At 32.9% G+C, this 21,417-nt stretch overlaps 4 protein-coding genes across 9 annotated transcripts in view; 3 read left to right on the top strand and 1 right to left on the bottom strand.

Annotated features, from left to right (window-relative positions):
* The first annotated feature begins 390 nt into the window (after positions 1-390).
* LOC116842174 (type II inositol 1,4,5-trisphosphate 5-phosphatase) lies at positions 391-6,959 on the top strand. The gene is made up of 18 exons (XM_032810972.1): positions 391-456; positions 598-778; positions 911-1,045; positions 1,209-1,321; positions 1,407-1,549; positions 1,653-1,826; positions 1,904-2,063; positions 2,707-2,885; positions 4,063-4,284; positions 4,402-4,537; positions 4,647-4,826; positions 4,931-5,027; positions 5,130-5,267; positions 5,348-5,445; positions 5,552-5,729; positions 5,828-5,955; positions 6,070-6,181; positions 6,321-6,959. Exons 1-18 carry the CDS (start codon positions 391-393, stop codon positions 6,479-6,481), a joined length of 2,601 nt encoding a protein of 866 aa, XP_032666863.1. The 3' UTR covers positions 6,482-6,959.
* Positions 6,943-12,438, bottom strand: LOC116842175 (importin subunit alpha). 4 transcript variants are annotated; one of them, XM_032810974.1, is made up of 8 exons: positions 12,278-12,438; positions 11,564-11,758; positions 11,017-11,327; positions 9,965-10,220; positions 9,691-9,829; positions 9,168-9,526; positions 8,495-8,824; positions 6,943-7,804 (listed from the first exon to the last, which is right to left on the bottom strand). In XM_032810974.1, exons 2-8 carry the CDS (start codon positions 11,627-11,629, stop codon positions 7,709-7,711), a joined length of 1,557 nt encoding a protein of 518 aa, XP_032666865.1. In that variant the 5' UTR covers positions 11,630-11,758; positions 12,278-12,438; the 3' UTR covers positions 6,943-7,708. The 4 variants fall into 4 exon arrangements, with proteins under 4 accessions (XP_032666865.1, XP_032666867.1, XP_032666866.1 ...); XM_032810976.1 differs by having other exon boundaries at positions 11,564-11,655; positions 12,278-12,379; XM_032810975.1 differs by having other exon boundaries at positions 12,149-12,305.
* A 1,531-nt stretch (positions 12,439-13,969) lies between these two features.
* Positions 13,970-18,317, top strand: LOC116842186 (protein arginine N-methyltransferase 5). 3 transcript variants are annotated; one of them, XM_032810995.1, is made up of 12 exons: positions 13,970-14,096; positions 14,494-14,611; positions 14,697-14,815; positions 14,998-15,200; positions 15,273-15,452; positions 15,565-15,774; positions 15,867-16,075; positions 16,139-16,261; positions 16,344-16,519; positions 16,600-16,803; positions 16,885-17,066; positions 17,143-18,317. In XM_032810995.1, the coding sequence occupies exons 2-12, from the start codon at positions 14,523-14,525 to the stop codon at positions 17,293-17,295; spliced, it is 1,848 nt and encodes a 615-aa protein (XP_032666886.1). In that variant the 5' UTR covers positions 13,970-14,096; positions 14,494-14,522; the 3' UTR covers positions 17,296-18,317. The 3 variants fall into 3 exon arrangements, with proteins under 3 accessions (XP_032666886.1, XP_032666884.1, XP_032666885.1); XM_032810993.1 differs by having other exon boundaries at positions 14,977-15,200; XM_032810994.1 differs by having other exon boundaries at positions 13,972-14,053; positions 14,977-15,200.
* A 239-nt stretch (positions 18,318-18,556) lies between these two features.
* Positions 18,557-21,417, top strand: part of LOC116842189 (glycine cleavage system H protein) — a 6,913-nt gene continuing 4,052 nt past the window's right edge. Inside the window, exon 1 of the mRNA XM_032810999.1 lies at positions 18,557-18,798. Coding sequence (XP_032666890.1) covers positions 18,651-18,798 — 148 coding nt within the window. The 5' untranslated portion in view covers positions 18,557-18,650. The remainder of the gene's footprint in view (positions 18,799-21,417) is intronic.

The following is a 21,417-nucleotide window of genomic DNA, read 5'->3' as shown; positions in this document are numbered from 1 at the left end:
CCTTATATTTAAGGCTGTTTTAAGTTTATCTTCAGATATTCAATAGCCGGTACAGTTGGTAGTCTGATACGGGCTTTACGCTATTTCTTTTTCCATCTAAACACACTCTAACGGAATAGTGGTTTTGCTAGTAATAACTAAAAATACGAGCACTAGAGAAATAATCGCGAGTGTGCACAGACTGGCACAAACTGCAAGCACTCTAAACGCGAAAGTTGTCAAAAACAACTCCGTTCATGTTGTGTTATGATGATATGTATATTGTACATTATGGCATACAGTCGAACTAATGTACATAGGTTTCATAGTAGTATTTGAAACAGTTACAGAAATTTATTAATTAATTGTCTGTGTGGTGTCACCGTACGGTGACAAATAACGTCGAGAACGATGTCGACATCAGAACCACTTGCGATCGTGCAATCAAAGTTTGTCTCGGGTGAGACCGTCATAACTGTATCCTTTTTTAAATTTAATGAATAATAGACGTATTATCTATCGTTTACCACACTCTAAGTTATTGAACCAAATCATTAGGTACATAAATAGTATACGAATAGAACATATTATTGCAATGCCTTAACTGTCTAAACATAGGCAACTGAAGCATCGTTAATACAAGGATGGATAAAATCTACAAGATATGTTGCACTTATTTACAAAGGTTCGACTCATGCTTTAGCGATCTTTCTCACTTCGAAGACACCTCCACAAGTATATAGTGATCTTACTCTTGAAGGGATATTACCTATTGATCAAGATTTCAAATGTGGAATAGGTATCATGATTTTTCTATAATAACTACATGTCATTAATTTCATTTGGATTCAAGTTATTCTATTGGCAAGTAGCTTTTTGGTAAATGAGTAAATATTTTTAACTAAATCTTTTTATTCTTTCTTTGTTTTAGATACTAATGGAGAAGCACAAGATGGTCTTGATGTATATATGAATATTACATCAAGGAAACTTCGTCTGATATTTGAAATAAAGCTGGGAGAAGCAACCAGTTCCTTAGTATCAGAAATATTTCGTGCAATAGAAGGTATATGATATTTCAGAGTTTTATCTCTTAGATAGAGAGAATCTAACATAAAAATATACCTGAAATATTTCAATAATCTTTATATATGGCTAATTTATTTCTCTATAATTAAACAATTATAATTGCATTTAATTTCTCTATAATTAAACAATTATAATTGTAGTGTATCAAACAGCTAAAAGTCCAGCAGCAGAATTCTCATGGATTGAGAAGCTAACAAGAAGTACAAGATGCTTGGTGACTACTGATAAAGATGCACCAGATGCTGCTGACTCTGTAAGTTGATCTATAATAAAAATGGACAAATTAATCACAATAACATTAAAAATTTCCCTTTAATAGGAATTTATTATTTTTACAGTTACTCAATCTTGAGAGTCCTGAGTTTGTAGTACAAAGATCATGCATTGCTTCAGGTAAATCTCCAGTAGCTGCAAGAGAGTCAGTAGTACGATATCAAATGGCCTGTAAAGAAGATGATTATATGTACAGCAAAACATTTCGGTTTGTTGTTGCATTGATTTTTGATAAAGTATTTCTTTTTTTCGTATCACTTTTTATTTAATTGACAAATATGCATAAGTTTAACAATCATTAATAATTGTAGTATACTTACATGCACATGGAATGTGAATGGACAACCTCCAAATGGCATTAAATTAGATCAGTGGTTAAGTGCCGATAAAACACCACCGGATATATACGCTATCGGATTCCAAGAATTAGATCTAAGTAAGGAAGCATTCCTATTTCACGAAACCCCTAGAGAAGAAGAATGGAGGTATATCATTAATATATAAAAATTTAATATATGTTAGCACATGCAGCTGCATAATATGTAAAAATTCTTTTTCTTAGACAAGTTGTAGTTAATTCATTACATCCTGGAGGTGTCTATGCTCAAGTTGCTCTCGTTAGATTAGTAGGCATGATGTTGTTGGTGTATGCGCTCGAAGCCCACATGCCTTTCATCGAATACAGTACTAATACGGTAGGGACAGGCATTATGGGGAAGTTGGTGAGTTTCTACTACTCGTATTGTCAGCGTAAATGTCGTATTGTTTTAAGGCTTCTAGTCTCTTGTATTGTCTCTTTTTAATAATGTCAGAAGCAAAGAAATTAATGTTAAAAATTTCTTGCGAAATATTTGTTGAAATAAAAATATATATCCATAAAGTAACACTTGCAATAGATTAAACAAATTTATAAGATATTCCGTGCACTTCCCTTTTGTTCTAACAATCAATAATTTGTCGTAAATTAATGTGACATACAATTCATCTTCTTAACCTATTTCTTTGCGTTCAGATTAATTTACAATAAATTATTGCAATTTGATTATTAGAGCAAAAGGGGAGTACACGGAATATCTTACAAATTTGTTTAATCGATTGCGAGTGTTACTTTATGTATATTATATATATATATATATATTTTTTTTTTTATTTTTTTTTTCTACATTATATATATATTTTTTTTTTATTTCAACATATTTCGCAAGAATTTTTAGCATGTATTTTCTCGCGTCTGACGTCATTAGAAAAAAGATAGACAACGTGAGAGGCCAGGAACCTTAAATTTCGTGACAATAACGCAACGCATAATCGGACTTTTCTTAATATGCAGAGTGTTATTCACGTATTTTAATATCGTTTATTTAGGGTAACAAGGGTGGTGTTGCGGTAAGTTGTCGTATTCACAATACCTCCATCTGCTTTGTCAATGCTCACTTGGCGGCACACTGTGAAGAGTTTGAACGACGTAATCAAGATTATGCTGATATCTGCACGAGATTATCATTTGACAAATTTGTGCCACCTAAAAGTTTTAAAGATCACGAGTGAGTTTTGTTTATACAGGATATCTAACACTAAGCATCCCATACCTCATGTACATATAGAATAAGTCAAAGGGAACACAAAATTCTTTTATCTTTTGCAAACAACCACGTAAAATTTTATTAATTAAAGAAATTTAGCGAATAATCACGCTCGACACGGCATGAGTTGTCATAACGACGTTTGCCATTATGTGTTTGTAGATTGGTCAAACAGAAAAAAAATCATTTTGCAAGTAGCCATGTACATTTTTGAGTTATTAATTGAAGAGGATTAACGGATGATCGCACGTGCGATAATCCACCAATGTTCTTTAATTAATAAATAAGAATCTACGTGCTTATTTGCAAAATGATAGAAAATTTTTTGTGCAGTCTGACTTAATCTATAACGTACGAAATAAGCGTTGCTATCACAAATCGTATTATACGTGAGCATTTGCCAATTTTCTTTAACTACCTTGCGCGATAATCGAAGTCTGACACGGGGTAAACGAGCCGTACTAATTCGCTCGACTCTGAATCAAACTCGGAATAACGTTTTTTTTCATAACTTAATAAACTAAATATCATATTAACATAAACCAAAGTGGAACAATTAAAGTTAAAGACTATACTTTCCAATAATTAATCGTACTAATAAAATTACTTTTTGTAAAGCACTCATCTGAACATTGTAAAAAAAGTGTTTTTTTGAAACCTATAAAAAGATATAGAAAACAATCATGTATATATTAAATAAGAATAGTATTTTAGGGGTTTTTTAGGATATATATATATATATATATATATATATATATATATATATATTAATAGAAAAATTAGCCGTTGTTGTAAAACAAAATTTGAAATCTGTAGGTTGAAAAAAATTATAAATAAATCTAACAATAAATATATATTTTCTTTCGTAGGAAAAATGAAACTATTTTAATATTAATTTTGGGAAAAAAATGCACACACAAGCGCAGGGTAGTTAATTAATAGCACATAATTTTACGTGGTTGTCTATAAAATGATGGAGGAATTTTGTGTTTAGTTTCATCTAATCTATACTAATGTACACAAAATATGGTACGCTTAGTCATCCTGTATATATTCATAATTATGTTATCATTCTTTGCTTACCCAGTTTGTTCAGTCTACTTCGAGATATAATGTTTAAATCAAATTCATCTCGTAGTCAGATTTATTGGTTGGGAGACTTAAATTATCGAATAACGGAAATGGATGTTATCGTGGCTAAACATCATATCGCGGAAGGCAGCTACGCTTCCGCCTTGATGTACGATCAGCTTGGACAACAACGTAAATTAGGACGCGTTTTTCACGGATTTCACGAAGCTGAAATAAATTTTAAACCGACGTACAAATACGATCCTGGTACCGACAATTGGGACTCAAGGTTTTTTTTTCAAACTCTATTAAATTAATATATCCAAAGCGTGATGAAGCGTATGAACTTTTTAAGATAGGATTTAGCGGAACGTATAATCTTTTGTTTCTATGGTACGAAACGCAGCGAGAAATGCAGAGCTCCGGCTTGGTGCGATCGAATATTGTGGAAAGGAGACGCAATTAAATCGATTAGTTATAAGAGTTACATGGAACTCAAAATTTCCGATCATAAACCAGTCAGCGCAAGTTTTGATTCTCAGGCAAGTATTGTAATACTATCTCTTCTTTTTTTAATCATACCATTTAATTATATATTTGAGAAAATAATATATACTCTTATATGTTTTACCACCCAATTTTCCACAATAGATACGAATTATAGACACGGCCAAATATCGTAAGATTCATGAAGAAGTCATGAAGAAGCTTGATAAATTGGAAAACGAGTACTTGCCGCAAGTAATGGTCGATACCACCGATATTATCTTTGATGTTTTGAAGTTTCTCGAACCCAGTAGTAAAGAGCTCATTATTGCTAATACAGGCCAAGTAAGTAGAGTAAATAAGTGAAATTTCGCCAAATGTTACGGCAGAAAAGTTTTTACCTTTATATACTTCATTTTACCTTATTCCTTATATTTTGCAACAATTAGGTACCAGTGCAATTTGAATTTATAAAAAAGTTAGACGACACCAGTTACTGTAAGGATTGGCTACACATAGAGCCTTATACAGGCTTTATAAAACCAGGCATGAATTTTTATTTCTAATGAAATATTTCTAGTTCTACATTTGCATACTTTCAATTATATATTGTATAATTTTCTACGTCTTTTCCTTTATCGTATTTAGGTGAAAAGTGTGATATTAAGCTGGAAGTATATGTGGATAAAAAGACTGCATGTAAGCTCAACTCTGGTGAGGATAAGCTGTATGATATTTTAGTATTACATCTTGAGGGAGGCAAAGATATTTTCATTACTGTAACAGGTATATTGTATACGCAAATATATGTGTTTGCTCTGATAAATGATGTTGTTAAACGCGAATTACGAATCGATTTTTTTCAGGTACTTACGAAAGAAGCTGCTTTGGCTCTTCTATGGAAGCATTGGTTCATATTTCAGTTCCAATCAGAGAAATCCCTATTGGACGAATAATGGAATTGGTAAATATCCAACAACTATCGTGTTATCGCATACACATTGTTATAATTTTACAAGTATATTTCCATATAACTTTACGCATATCTTAAATTCGTGTTTAAATTGCAGGAGAATAATAAAAATCTGTCGCAAGAGCCATACGCAGTACCTAAAGAAATATGGCATTTAGTAGATAGACTATATCGTCACGGCATTAAGACTCCAGGGCTTTTTGAAACGCCAGGTCTTCATAGCGAAATAGTAGCTATTCGTGACTGGTTGGATGAATGGAGTCAAGACCCAATGCGTATCCTTCTGTTTACTTTTAAATATTACGTATTGTATAAAACATGTAATCTTTCCTTAATGATACTGATGATATGGTATATATATATATATATATAGCTGGTAGTGTACATTCGGTAGCGGAGGCATTGCTACTACTTCTAGAATCCACAGCAGAACCTCTGATACCATATAATCTACACAATGTTTGTTTGTCTGCGGCAACTAATTATTTGCAGTGTAAACAAGTGAGTGAAATTAAAAAAAAAAGTTGACTTTGTTGTATTTATCTTTGTATAGTTTATATCTTTCTTTTGCACGATCAAACTAGAATCGTTCAATATTATTTCGCTCATTTGCAGATTGTGATGCAGTTACCCGAGACCAGAAGAACAGTCTTTCTTTATATCAGTTCGTTCTTGCAAGAGTTATTGAATCATACACAAGATAACGAACTTGATGCTAAGACGCTCGGTAAGGTTGTTATACTCCTATAGTTTGTACGTCTTTGCTTTTATATCATATTTAATTCATTGTTTGCTGAGCATATCTCATTTTTATTGACGCTTTAGTCACAAAAGTATTTGTAATATATTATATTATGCATTTACAGCGACGTTGTTCGGATCGATATTCTTGAGAGATCCGCCAAGGAGCAGAGACTATCATCACCAGAGAAGTCGCGCGACTCAAATTACATTCGATAAGAAAAAAGCCGCATTTGTCTATCATTTTTTGATAAATGATCAAAGTGACTTCATACTGGGCCGATAATGTGTGGACGTAAGCTTTATAACGAAATACTAGTGACATCATCTAACAATTTCTTCCTCTATTTAGAGCTTCTAAATAGGGAAAATTTCTAAATTGAGAAAACCAAGCAGTTTGTTTGACACTTATTCTAATGCTTCTTGTAATCGACGTCAAGAACTATGTATACTTCTATCATTCGTCGCAATCTGAGCATTGTCTTAAATGCTGTAATTCAGTAGGTTGATACTAATTCGAGAGACTAGATATACTACGATCTTATCGTAAATATAGATTATTTATTACAGTATGCAAATTAATTCAAATAATTTAATCGACAAGATCATCTTCTATGTTAATTATCTTAGTACGCAGTGTGTATATGGAAAAAAAGGAACGATCCTTGAACCTGATACTGCTTTTTATATCGACCATCTCAACAAAGATTTTTTACAAAGAAATGTAATAGAATGAAATAATCATATTTTTATTTATGCACTCATTGACATTTTATTATAAAAAATACATAGCAAAACGTAAATACTGAGTTCCTCTTTTTACAGAATATGTGTACAATAGACGATATATAACGATATAATAATAGATCAGTTGTTGATATCCGCAGATGTTACCGAAATATTTCCTTATCAATATCCCATCATATATGAAATGAATTATGAATCAATGAGTAAAATAATGATTGAGTAATTGTGTAAACATATCGAATTTAGAGAAAACTCACAAGATTCGTATAGTTATTTTTTTATAAAGAGGAATATAAAATGAAATCAAGCTGCATTATTTCTTCTTTTGCGATTAAGCTACAGAAAAAAGTTCAATCGTTCTTAATTCAAAACACTTTTAGTATTCAAAAAATTACATTTAAGTACTGAAAATTCTGAGAAATTAAATTTATAAATAACAATACGATATTACATATATCTAAAGAATACAATATAAAGAATTATGAGAGATAATAAAAATCAAAGAATCAATGAAAGATTATATCGAATTGCTAAATCATAGTGATATTTGCGAAACGATATAGTGATAAAAACTTGCGTTTTTTGCCGAAAAAACAGTTATTTTCACGGTAAATCATGATTCTATCTATACATTATTATAAGATTAAACATGATATGATTATACAATATGACTTGACAATATGAACTGATTATGAATCAAGTCTCGTACGTATTTACAAGTTTCTTTACTTGCGACATTTTTTCCAGATGTGTGATGTATACACGTTCAAAATTGAAAGTTTGTCGATTTGTCCTCCGATGCTTTAAATTCTAACTGTCCCTCATTATTTGCCGCAGGAGCAAGATCCACTTGTTCGTCATCCTGAAACGATTATATCTTTGACGATTTATATCTCTTTTCATCTAAAGAGAAATTGACACTTTCACTTGCTTTATACGTTGATGCATGCGTATAAAAATCAAAATATTGAACGGAAAAATATAGTGAAATGAAAGAAAAATGGCAAATAAGAATCAATCGCGATTGTTCATGCGATTATTTAAATTATCGGAGGATAATAAGGCCTGACAAGTGTCAACGTACGCACCGAATGTTTTTCCGGACTTTGAAACGTACGCGATGAATCAACTTCCATGTTAAGTCTCGACCCTTTATTTCAAATAGTTATTATTTCATTATATATATATATATATATATATATATATATATATATATATGTATGTATATATATATATCTCATCCCAAACTATTTAATATACTTTATTATCTATATACTTTATTCTTTCTACATTGTTAACAATTTTAAATATTGTCAGAAATACTACCTCGGCTAGGCAATATATCTTATCCTCCCATAGTTTAATTATTTGCATCAACAACCGCGACTGGCTCTAATTTGCTACCATCTCTTCCTCTCCTTTTCCCTCTCTTCCTTACTTTCATTTTTGATCATATGGTTAAGAATCTTGTTTATATAGTTCACAGAAAAAATATAGGTGCTTATATATGCTCTGTTTTCGGTTTATAAATCTATAATACAATTATACAAACCCCAGAGAAAAATAAGTCGATTATAGACATAGATTTGTGGTAAATCTGCTCGTTCTCATGATGTTGAAGAGCTTCCAATTTATCTAATCCTCCGGTTTCCTCTATTATCATGGCGACTTGATCAACTTGGCCCATTTTCTCAGCAGCTTGTAAGATATTCGACAAACCATCTAAGACGACAATAGTAATACCCCAATCTTTTGTATCCAATAAGTTACAAAGAGATGGTAATGCGTTCGCCTGTACTAGATTAGCTAGCTGTTGAATCGATCCACCTGACGTCAAGTTGGTTACAGCCCACGCAGCCTCCTTTTGTGTTTTAAGATCTCCCTATAAATAATATTGTAGGTACAAAATAATATTCTCTTTTGATAGTACTTGTTGAAATGTCTACAGTACATATCTACTGATTAATTTATAAGGGTAAACAGCGGAGTAAATTAAATAGCCGGAGAATTTGGATAATATTAAGCGTTTGCGACAATTTTAGAAAAATATGAGATGCCTTGTTTTATGTTTGAGGTTAATATGCTATATATTCATATTTTTATGCTCTATATCATATTTTTCTGAAATTGTCACAAACGCTTAATATTATCCAAATTCCCCTGCTATTCAATTTATCCCGCTGTACCCTAAGTATGATCTATATATATGTGAAATATATACTTACAGTTTGAAGTACATGAATTAATGGCGTCAATATTCCGGCATTTATCACACGTTGAATTTGTTCCGTATTGCCGGCTGTGATATTACTGATTGCCCAAGCGGCCTCTTTCACAACGTTCTTCCGCGGATGACTCAACAAGTTACAAAGATGCGCTAAGCCTCCCGCCACAATTATGGAATCGGTCTGAGCATCATCACCAGTCACTATATTTCCAACTGTACGTAACGCTGGAGTGAGGACAGTTCCTTCTTTCGATGTGAGCAATGCTACAAGTTTAGGTACAATGCCACTATCCAATACTGCTTGTATCTTATCGTTAGTTCCATCAGTAAGATAAGACAGTGCCCAACAAACATCAGCTAAAAAGTTAGAGTATCGATATTAATATTTCGTCTGGATACGGAAAGATGATTGGTGTATGTATGTAAGATGTGTGTGTGTGTGTGTGTGTGTGTGCACACACACACACACATTGTAGAATGTAACATAATAATAAAAGAAAACCCTATAAAAAATATCTCACCAAGTATATCTTGATCTGGATTGGTAAGCAGACGATTTAACGTTGGAAGAGCAGTTTTAACTATATTAAACGACGGAGGTGGATTTTTGTTTCGGCATAAATTAGACAATGTCCAAGTGATATTGCGCAAAAATGTCACCTGCGTATTGTTATTAGAAAGAATCAGAGAGAGTATATTTCTATGTTAGTATATAATGGCGTTTAGTTATATATAGAAAAAAGAAAGCTGATATAACGTGTCAATGATATGTAAATTATGCATTGGATTACGTACAGAAGTATCTGGTTTTATTAAATCGAGCAGAAGAGGCATAGCGTCATGTCCAAGAATAAGATCGCGCGCAATAGGTCCATCCCCGGCTATATTTCCCAGAGCCCATACCGCTTGCTCGGCGACATTAGGCGATGGTGATTTCAGCAGCATCACTAAGCGCGGTACAGCTCCGTATTTTATAACGACTTCCGTTTGTTCGGATGTACCAGAAGCTACGTTGGTTAATGCCCATGCTGCTTCGAATTGTAAAGCGACACTGAATGGGGAAAAATATAAAGATAATAAATATAAATATAAAGAAAAACATAAAGATGTTATTGTCTTATTCACGAATATGCGAATAAAGATAAGTTTCACTTGACGATCAGGTCGATGAGGACATCATTCCGTTTCTGTTTAACATCCAGAAATAAGAATGAAATGACGCTTGCGGTCGGCGCGATCGTTAAGTGGAATTTACTTGACCTACCAAAAGATTTTGGGAAAAAAGATCATATATGAATTTTACCTTTATATGATTATATATAATTATTATGATGTGTGTGTGTGTGTGTGTGTGTAATACGATTGTAAATAATCATTATATATATGTTCACAACGAAAAAAATATAATTATACAGATACAATCGAAGTAAATGTTTATGCTTCTAGCAGTATATAATGTCGATGTTTAATTGAATAAAACTATTTCTTTTCTTTTTCATTTAACATCATTTTTTCCTGTGTGAACATATATGATTATATACGTAACTATATAAAGATAAAATTCATATGTGATCATACATAATTTTATGTAATTATAAATAATCATTTTTTCTCAGAACGATAATCGACCTTATTAGTCGGTTGATTAAAAATTGCAATACTCTTTTTTGAAAAGTTTTGTATTCTGTATCCAATAGGAGAATGTTTTTTTTTTTGTAATTCTCAGGAGGTATATTTTCCTATTGGATAAAAAATAATAAATAAATACGTAATATTGGATAAATTGGATAAATGTTGTAAAAATCATCCAGGAAAAGCTTTGCTCCAACAGACTAGAATTTGCTTACTTATGATCGCAATTTAAAAGTTCAACGCAGCGTGGTACTATGCCACGATTTATCATAGTCTCTATCGGAGGATGCTTCTCCCGACTCAGCAACTTTCTGCAAGTCTGTGTCGCTTGCAGTTGTATCGTTTCGTCCGGTGATTTCATTCCCGCCACAATATCGTCTATGGATGAAAAATTGGGCGAAATGGCTTCACATGATAGATTCAATGCCTCCTCTTCTGTGTTGAGATTACGTCGCTTCGATAATTGTTCTTCTTTCTTGGCTTTACGTAGCTCCACAGATACTATGTTCCTTCGCCTTCGTGCTTCCTAAAGCACATCAAAATTGTCAAACATGTTCCATATTGAATACATATGGATATTTTAAATTTCTATATCATTATGTACACATATATAATGAAAAGAATTATGTATGTAAATTACAAAAATATCGATAAAGTATTCTAACAATAAATATTAATCTATCTTTGAAAAGCTTATAATATAGTTAGATATAGTATTACTTATGTTAAACACAAATTAGAGAGAGAATTACTTATACTTACGTCAAGTCTATTGGTAAATTTAAAATTTGCCATACGTCCATTACTTGGATCTTCTTGAGAAGGCATATTGTTCAGTCTTTATATTACTAACTCTATATAGAATAAATATATATTTTTTTTAATTGTTCTCCAATTTATATATTTTTTTAATTTTTCTCCAATTTATTTTTATTCTAAGCTGTTCTCAATTTAAATCTACAAGATGAAGACTCAAATTACAATCACAATGATACAAACACATATAAAATAAGTATAAAAAGGTTATGTGTATATAAATGTTATGTATATATGTAATACATAAAGAATAAAACTATATTAAGAGATACAGTAGTTTCTCGCGCCAAATTTACATTTTTTCAAATTTTTAAATTACTTTATACACTAACACACTACAATATATTAATATTAAATTACTAGTAATGTGATTCATACAAACTTGAAAATTGATCTATGTTAAACTTGGAAACATTAGCAGCTTTAAAAATTGTTTCAAATTCATCTTTTATAACGGTTAAAATGAAGATGTTAAATAGAGCTTTCTGTATGTGAATGAATAGTGATTTAAATGCAATTAAACTCTTTTACTTCCTGTATGATTTTCTATAAAGTGTTGAATTAAATTGCAGCGATATAATCGAAAAAACTCAGTTTCAAACGTATCACGAGTTTCACGAGATGATTCAGTAAACCAGTATGTATACAAATTGGTCAAACCTGATCGAATTACGTCTCTCTCAGATGTCCTTGCAACTCGTTCTCCTTTGTCAAGTGATTCAACTGGAACCTGTTGCTATTGCCGTTACGAGCCAGCAAGGAAGACTATAGAGACCTCTTGCGGAGGGACGCATAAAAAGGGATTTTTTTATTTTACATTAAAATACGAATCAACTTTTATTTACGATACTTGTAATATCACACAAGAAATGATTTTCTAGCGGAAAGTATGAAATATAAATTGAGTGAATTTTTTAAACAAGTACTTGACATGCAGTTAGCTACAGAATATAATGAAATTGGGTGCTTAAGCCCGTATCAGACTGCCGACTGCATAGGCTGACTCAACTGCCGACTATCAATGGACCAATCACAGTGAAATGCCGACTAACTGGATCGGTCGACTCGCATTTAGGCTAAGTTCCCACTGAGCGCGTCACGCATCGCGTCGCGTCGCTGCGTCACGAGTTATGGCTCCTGCACACAGGACGCGGTAATGCTTGCCGCGCGGCGGAAGTTTGTGCGACAGCCAATCAATATGATGCTTTCCGTAATAACCTTCTAGCTCTTACGAAAAAACAACATATTGATTGGCTTTCATTGTTTATTAAAAAATTATTAAGAAAAAAGTTGAACATTTTAATAAACAAAGAATGCTTCTGCATATAGGACGCGGTAATGCTTGCCGCGCAGCGGAAGTCCGCGCGACAGCCAGTCAATATGTTGTTTTTCCATAAGAGCTAGAAGGTTATTACGGAAAGCAGCATATTGATTGGCTGTCGCGCGAACTTCCGCCGCGCGGCAAGCATTATCGCGTCCTGTGTGCAGGAGCCATTATTATACATAATTACCCGAAAATGAACCATGAGTACCCAGTAAGCAAATTGTGCGCAGACTGCGCGCAGATTGGCAGCAAATTTGATAAAAAACCCACAGCAAAATCATAGCCATCTGTGTCTACATTAGGCTACGGTTTTGGCGACAGATCTTGCTGTCGGACAATTGGTGCCAAATTTGCAGCAAAAATCGCGCAAAGCTTGCAGCGCAGCAAGGTCTGCGCGATTTCTGCCGCCAATCTGCTGTCAAATCGCTACAAGCTCTGCTTTTGCTGCAAATCTGCAGCAATTATCTAACAACAAACTCTGCCGCATATCTGGCGGCAATTTGGCAGCAAGATTTGATATAACAGATCCTGCATCAAATTTGCTATTTGCCATCAAAAGTTGATAGCAAACTCTGTTCGAAATCTGTTCGCGCAGGTTTGGCTATCTGGGTATTGAAATACTAGATAGTACACCGATCGTGCCTGACGGTACTTCCACAGCAGCGCTTGAGATCGATATTTCGGCCAAATATATGATTTTTTAATATTTAATTAAAATTATCTGGATGACTCACAAACTTTTTAATGATACTTTTTAATGATACTTCATAATTCTTCATACGAAATACAAACGATACCGTACCGAACCTTTGTTTAATTTACCTCCGGTCATTATTTCCGGCTAAATACATGGTCCAAAAAAGAACAATTAATTACAAGTAATAGAATGACTCACAAATCTTTTCAATTGCACTTCATACGAAATAAAAACGATTTAAAAGAATAGTTTTCCAACCGGAGTTTTTTTTCCGGTCAAGTACATACAAATAGAACAGACCACTTTTATTGGACATTAGACGCAATGTGAGTCCTCCATTAATCGTGGCAAACTTCACGCTTAGCGTCCACTAGATTCCGACTTTAATCTTTTTTTATTCTAAATTCGTTCTGAGGTGCACTGTAAACAATCTTATTGATTACAAATATCATAATTGGGTGATTCTTTTTTGTTTTAACTGTGAAATGAATTTATAATTCTTAATTAGATGTTTTCGTAGTCTCTCTTGTAGATCCCGAATGCTCTGAACTGGCCGTAACCTCTAGCTATTACAAATATAATTTCATAAATTGTGATATATATATGTATTAATTGTATATTTTTTTATGTATTATTAATATCTACATATATAGGATAAGAATATACAACATTGTGTTAATATTTGGAATAAATTTTAGTCAAATTGTATCTCTTTGTGTTTGTCATCTAAATTTATACGTTTCCACACGATGCCGGTTGTAATTTTCTTATATGCAAAAAATACTAATATTTGTGGATATATATATATATATATATATATATATATATATATATAACCAACTATAATTATTTCAGAAGAAACACACATAATTGACAACATTGAAATGACAAATCAGAAGCCGATTTCTTGCGGGTTGGATTTCTGTTGTGCTGCAAATCTAAATGATTGTTTGTGCACTGCAAGTTCTTCAAGGTAAGTTATACATTTTATAAATTTTGTTTATTAAATAAAAAAAATCATGATATTTCTGTACATGTTTCATTTTTTTATTTTTTAGATATGATTTTATCTGTGTTCCATTGGTACATCCTTTGCTCAAGAGAGAATTTATATCAGGTTCTGCCAAGAATCGTCCAGGACCATTCACTAGACCTGATTTAGTTTTGAATAGTTCAGGTAAATTATGATAAAATATTTTTAATAAATTTTTATGATATTTAAATAATATGTATACACACACACACACACACACACATATATGTATATATATATATATATATATTATGAGATATAAATATACATAATATATAAATAATATATAAATATATATTCTTCAGATTGGAATAATTTAATAATAGGTAAATTCTCACCATTTATCAATGTGGACTCAACTGATGCAATTATTAGAAAAAATAGTGAAGAAGCTTTAAATCAAGAATTAGCCTTGGCCATGCATTTTGGTTTGTCAGGCATAACTTTCAAATTGATGAGTGGAATAGATAAAAACACAAATCTTGCAAGAATTTTTTGTGATAAATTGTCAAGTAATTGTATTTTCCAGGTAAATTTTTGATATTTAAATGAGAGATTAAGGCTAATTGAAATTATTAAGATATTCTGTTGGCCACTGTAGGTTTGGATACAAGTACCTATGGAAAATCCAATTAGGCAAAGCTATTCTTACAGAGAAGAGGATTGTCCGATAGTGGAAAGTCCATGGGAATGGTGGAATGCATTTAGAATAATATGTGATTATAACAGAAAATTAGGAGTTGCATTAATTGTTAGTCATGACCTACCTGAACCAGCAGAGGTACTTTTATAAAATAAAACAAATTTTACAAATTAAAAATATTACCTATGTAACATATTTTTTGATGTATCAATATGAACTTATTAATGTGAATATTTCTTTGAATTTAAAGATTGATAGGTGGCTTGGGGAGCCAGTGAAATGTTTAATTTTACCAACAACGATATTTCTAACTAATAAAAAAGGATATCCAGTGTTAAGTAAAGCGCATCAGGCATTGGTCAAAAGATTTGGCACGTTAGAAATACAATTTATATTAACGGGTGCGTCACGTTACAAAAGTATCAGCTATTATCACAACTATCTTGATTATTTGTGGAAGGTAAGATTGAAAGAGATTACATAAAGTTGTCTATAAGATAATATATTTTGTTACAATCTTAGTAGACGGAAATAACGTTTTCATCTTTTCAGGGATGTCAAACTACTGGAGCAGTGGAAAGATTTGCTCGTGGGTACGAAGATTACTTACAGTGTCCGTTGCAACCTTTGATGGATAATCTTGAGTCGCAAACTTACGAAATATTCGAGAAGGATCCTGTAAAATATCGAGAATATCAGAGCGCTATATATGAAGCCATTAGAGATATTATGCCTAAAGTTCAGGAGGAAGAGAGGAAAGTGTAAGTTGAATCAATATCGTAATATTATGATCACAAAGAAATGTAGCGATTGAAAATGTTTAGAGTAATCATGGTGGTCGGTGCTGGAAGAGGACCTCTCGTAACTGCGTCTTTGAACGCTGCAGATATGGCCTCTCAACAAGTGAAGGTGTACGCAGTGGAGAAGAATCCCAATGCTGTGCTAACGTAAGGATCTTTTGAAACACACAAAGACTTTGTATGATAAGATGAATTAACTTGCATTGTATTTTATTGTCTATATCTATAGTTTGCAAGCTCTCGAGAGAGACGTGTGGGAAGACAAAGTCAAGGTGATATCGTGCGACATGAGAGAATGGGAAGCTCCCGAAAAGGCTGATATTATTGTTTCCGAACTACTTGGATCCTTTGGTGATAATGAACTGTCTCCTGAATGTTTGGACAATGTCCTAAAGTTTTTGCGAGGTTTGAATTGCATCATTTATAACTTCATTTATTTATAGCAACCGATCAAAAAATTCTCTTCTTTCTTTTATTTATGTTAGATGATGGAATTAATATACCACAATCGTATACTTCGTACATTGCTCCTATACAATCCTCAAAGCTATACAACGAAGTCAGACAACTCAGAGATAAAGATAAACATCCATTGACTAATTTTGAGACTCCCTATGTAGTACATCTTCAAAATAAGTACGATATAGCGAAACCACAAGCGCTTTTTACATTTGAACATCCGAATAGAGGTTTGTATACAAGTCTTGATGTAATAACACAGGTCATCTATATTTTGTTTTTATTTGTTTCTATTTTTTTTTTTATTTCAGCTACTGTCATTGATAACTCAAGATATGAGACTACAACGTTTCAAGTAAAACAAGAATGCGTGTTACATGGGTTTTCAGGATATTTTAGGACAATTCTATACAAGCATATTACATTAAGTATAGAACCTAGCACATATAGTCCGGAAATGTTCAGTTGGTTCCCAATTTTCTTTCCACTCAAGGTATGCTGGAAAATAAACATCACGTTCATCTTGAAATAGACAGTGATAAAAATAAAAAAATTATCTGTCCATGCAGGAGCCAGTATATTTAAAGGCAGAGGACCAATTAGTAGCACATTTTTGGCGCAAATGTAGCTCCAAGAAGGTTTGGTACGAATGGTGTATCAGCAAGCCTATTCCAGTCTCCATTCACAATCCAGGCGGACGTTCTTATACTATTGGGTTGTAGTATAAAAATGTCTGTCACTTTCATCAGTTTGCTTATTCAAAAAATTCAACAACATACGATGAAATAGGTGGCTTATATCTGTAATACAGACGAATTTTTACAAAATAGTTTGCAACAAATATCTAGGCAACTAGAGGTTACATTCTCCAAAATAATATTTTTTGCATTAATTTCAATTGAGATGTGTAAAGCCTATACATGTAGTACATTAATGCACACATTAGGTTCAAGGAATGACGTATCTCATCTTTGAGAAAGAATATATCTCCTTGATGTAGAACTGATGTGATTTGAATTTTATTTTATTGATAGTTTTATCGATAGTATTTAGGACTAAAATTATTTCTTTGTCTGGTATATATATTCAGCTGTATAAATAATAATCATGAAACAAGATAAAAAGAACAGGAGAATGAAAACTAGCAGATATGAAAGGTAATTGATGCTTAGAAAGATACAGATGCATACTGATGCTTCAGTGGTCTCTTTCATATATTTACTACATCATATATATATACACAGTATCACATAATATAGTGTATATGACGATGATCTCTGAGGTCATACTGATATCAAATTTTGATAACATATTACGATGTATTCTTAAAGTATGTGCTGCTGTTATCTTCTTTTAAACTCGTATGACAAAGTATATAGTTTAAACATTATGTAAATTTGACATATTGTAACATCCTCCATCAAATGCTACCCATATGATAGTATTCTTATATGGAATGTACATACATTAATTTTTTATAATGAATTTCTACTTTGATCAATGATTAATATAAGGATAGTTTTTTTTTTTTTATCTAAGTTCCTTTGTGGTTACTTTAACAAATTATCCTGTTCAAACAGTGTATATGTATTCATATAAGCAACATACAAAATAGAGCATTTGTTGTGTAATGATAACTCTGTCAAGTATTAGTCATACATTATTAATTTACAAAATGAAATTGTTATTGCTTATACAGGGTACACAGGAGATTATAAATAAAAATAGACTAATATGACACAAATAAGAAAGTTTTGATAAATATAGATCTAAATTATTTTTGAAATATTTTACTTTGTAAACACTCTCTTTTCATATGTTCTTAAAGTATTGTTCTTGATGATAAAACACAATGAGAATTTACAGACAATCGTTAATAGTGTTGGTCGAGATACAAAACTAGCTCAATTGTTTTTAATTAGTGAGATAGGAGAGTGGCCGATAACGATAGTAGCGGTCGGGTCGGGTCGAAGTTTTCTCTCGTCATTCGACACTATTCAGATTGCGCGCTTACGGTCGAAAGGAGGGTTAGGGTCATCGACAATCTTTCGTACGGTCGCAGCACGAGAGGACGAAGATGGCAAAATTGGCCGTACGGATTAGCAAGTGTGCGGTTAAAACATTTGTCTCACACGGCAGAAACAATCTATTCGGCGCGGTTTCAACGAGAACGTCGCTTCTCACCGCAGTGCGTTCCATAACCGCAACTCGATACTTGGGAATTGGTAAGTCAAGTATTGGCGAGCCGAGTGTATTGCTTCGAGTTTGCAAGGCGAGACTGGCGAAAACGAATTGTTCGCAACGTGAAAAGAAGAATTTCGCCGTTACACAGTATGTTTTGAATTATATATATTCATTGTCCTATTGTTCTGTCCCCATCATTCTGTGTACGAAAATAAGGTCGTTGGAAGGTGAATACTCGGCGACATATTTCAAATGTTTTCATGTTAAAATATGTCGAAATAATGTTTTTTATGTTAAAATATGTTGGGACGAGATATTTCACAAAAAATACATTCGATAATTTTCCTTGAATATTTTTACGTGCAGTATGATGAAACGAATCGATTTAGTGTAAAAACAACATATGGAGCAGTGTTACTAGCGAATTCGGTCATCTGCACCACACCAGAAGCCTTGCCTCTGATGCAATATATTAAAATGAGATAAATATACACTTTCTTATTCTAACTTATTACACTAGTTCAGCAGTGCAGCTACAAAGAACAGATCACAGGTCTCAGTGTACACTGAAGGCTGCTATACATAAAATATCAAAATACAATGGCATAACAGAAGGATTTTGACGTAGAAATAATTAATGTGATAATATTATTGTTAGTATTTAATAATTCAAAGTGCTCATATTCTTTGTTATTTAAATGATTATTTCGTATGTAACAGTCTTTAATATGCACTGACCCGGTGTAGTGCGGGTGCCGAATTCGCTATACGATAAAGCACTTAGGATAGTCAGGGCCTCCAAACTCCTATGCATTTTATGTAACATTAGTAGCGCTCTCTGAGATGAGGTCCCCTTGAATGAGAAATAAATATTGGTTGGAAAAAACCACATGAAAGCAAAACAAGTTAAAGTGTGAGCCGATGTGAACGAAGTGTGTAAAAAACGAAGCGCCTTATAAAGATATCTAATTCATTGCGATTATTTTAGCCGTCACGCGTTTTATGACGCCATATTGCTTTTTAGTTCTCATTCAAGGGGATCTCATCTCAGAAGGCGCTACTAATGTTAGTTACGTAAAATGTAATACAGTTTGGCGGCCCTGAGATTAGTTTCAAGTCAGCGCCATAGAGTACAGTCCAGCGGGCGCTGCAAATGTTTTGTAGCGTTTTTACTTCTTTCTTCATTCGAATCCGAGGAATAGAACAAGAGGGAGAAATGTTGCGCAGCATTTGTAGCGGTTGTTGGACTTATACCCCGCGCTCATAGACTTATATAGGATATCTTTCAACAAGAAACATAGGTGACACCATATATGTAATACTATTATATTGCTAGTCGCCCTATGCTGCCTGTAAAAGTTGTTCTAGTTGCATTAGTTGCAAGACGATTGCAACCCTTGTTGCGATAGCCAATCAGAAGCGTCAGTAGCACTATTGATGCTTCTGATTGGCTGTCGCAATAAGAATTGCGTCTGCTTACGATCGGCTAAACTAATATAGAACGACCTTAAGAGGAGCTTGCCTTAGAATAGGACAGACGATGTTTGAGAAGTGTATTTTGACCGTAGCGCGCAGGCGCGGCGATCAGATGATGTTATATATAACACACACACACACACACACACACACACACACACACACACACACACACACACACACACACACACACACACATATACAGGGTTGGCAAAATGTCCGGAAACGGTCAAATATCTCGAAAAGGATCAACTGTAGCGAAAAATATGTAAGTAGCAAAGTTGTAGGGCTTAATAAAATGTACCTAATGATGGCTAAAAATTTGACTTTGGATGGAGAACGGAGATCATACGAAAGTCAAATTGAATTTTTTTAATTGGACTCCCCACTTTTTATTACATATTCTTGTAGCTTATTTTAAGGGCTTTCCAAAAACCTATAATAAAGTATTTTTTTATTAGGCATATTTATAGAGTTATGAGGCTTAAAAGGATTTTGGTCTTTAACTGTTTCTGTTTCGTAAAAACGTATCACTGTCTTCTGAACGGTGGATTTAGAAATAAAATTGCGATCAGAATATGCAGCATTGAATGTGATCAGTTACTTCTTCGTATGATCTAATATGGTCTCCAAATTTTCGATAAAGAAACAGAATTATCTTTTCTTTATCGGTTAACATTTTTAAAAAAGAAATTTGAAATTGTAGTTGGAAAAAGAAAGGGAAAAGACAAAGATGCGAGAGAGCACGACTCGTTTTTAAAATACAAAGATCGAGAAGCGTTATCGTGAAGCGCGAGTATGCGCGAGTTTCGACTGAGTACGTGTGATATTACGTCATGAATGAATAAGAGCGTTCGATGAGAGCGAATGAACAACTAAGCAGGTCATATCGTCTAGCTCGAGACACGAAAAACAAAGTTATTCTTGTTTTTCTCCTGGGTTTATGTTTTTTAGGCTCCCAGCCTAGTTTAGAGGCATATCTAAAGTTGGCAATGGGCTCTGCCCGGTGCCAGGGGAATGGAATGTATGCCTCTCTAGAATCCAAATATTTCATGATCAGCTTCAATTGTTTCAAATAGCAATCAAGATTGAATTTTGTCACAAGTTTACTATCTTTTGAAAAGTAATATTATATTTATTTAATTTTATATATATATATATATATATATATATATATATATATA

Source organism: Odontomachus brunneus, unplaced genomic scaffold (genome assembly GCF_010583005.1).
Source record: "Odontomachus brunneus isolate Ranch 3 - 2012 unplaced genomic scaffold, Obru_v1 Obru_scaffold_022, whole genome shotgun sequence".
In the NCBI taxonomy this organism is placed as follows: domain Eukaryota; kingdom Metazoa; phylum Arthropoda; class Insecta; order Hymenoptera; family Formicidae; genus Odontomachus; species Odontomachus brunneus.
The sequence above is the reverse complement of the archived record's forward strand: the minus strand, read 5'-3'. Positions and strand labels throughout refer to the sequence as shown.

Excerpts from the sequence above, each read along its gene's own strand:
- LOC116842174 (XM_032810972.1), top strand. The coding sequence starts at position 391 with ATGTCGACATCAGAACCACTTGCGATCGTGCAATCAAAGTTTGTCTCG. Across the intron at positions 1,322-1,406 it reads CACCAGATGCTGCTGACTCT|TTACTCAATCTTGAGAGTCC; the intron begins GTAAGTTGATCT and ends TTATTTTTACAG. Across the intron at positions 1,827-1,903 it reads CCTAGAGAAGAAGAATGGAG|ACAAGTTGTAGTTAATTCAT; the intron begins GTATATCATTAA and ends TCTTTTTCTTAG.
- LOC116842175 (XM_032810974.1), bottom strand. The coding sequence starts at position 11,629 with ATGCCTTCTCAAGAAGATCCAAGTAATGGACGTATGGCAAATTTTAAA. Across the intron at positions 11,328-11,563 it reads AATTTACCAATAGACTTGAC|GAAGCACGAAGGCGAAGGAA; the intron begins GTAAGTATAAGT and ends GATGTGCTTTAG. Across the intron at positions 7,805-8,494 it reads TCGACTTATTTTTCTCTGGG|GATGACGAACAAGTGGATCT; the intron begins GTTTGTATAATT and ends TAATCGTTTCAG.
- LOC116842186 (XM_032810993.1), top strand. The coding sequence starts at position 14,523 with ATGACAAATCAGAAGCCGATTTCTTGCGGGTTGGATTTCTGTTGTGCT. Across the intron at positions 16,262-16,343 it reads AATCCCAATGCTGTGCTAAC|TTTGCAAGCTCTCGAGAGAG; the intron begins GTAAGGATCTTT and ends CTATATCTATAG. Across the intron at positions 16,804-16,884 it reads ATTTGAACATCCGAATAGAG|CTACTGTCATTGATAACTCA; the intron begins GTTTGTATACAA and ends TTTTTATTTCAG.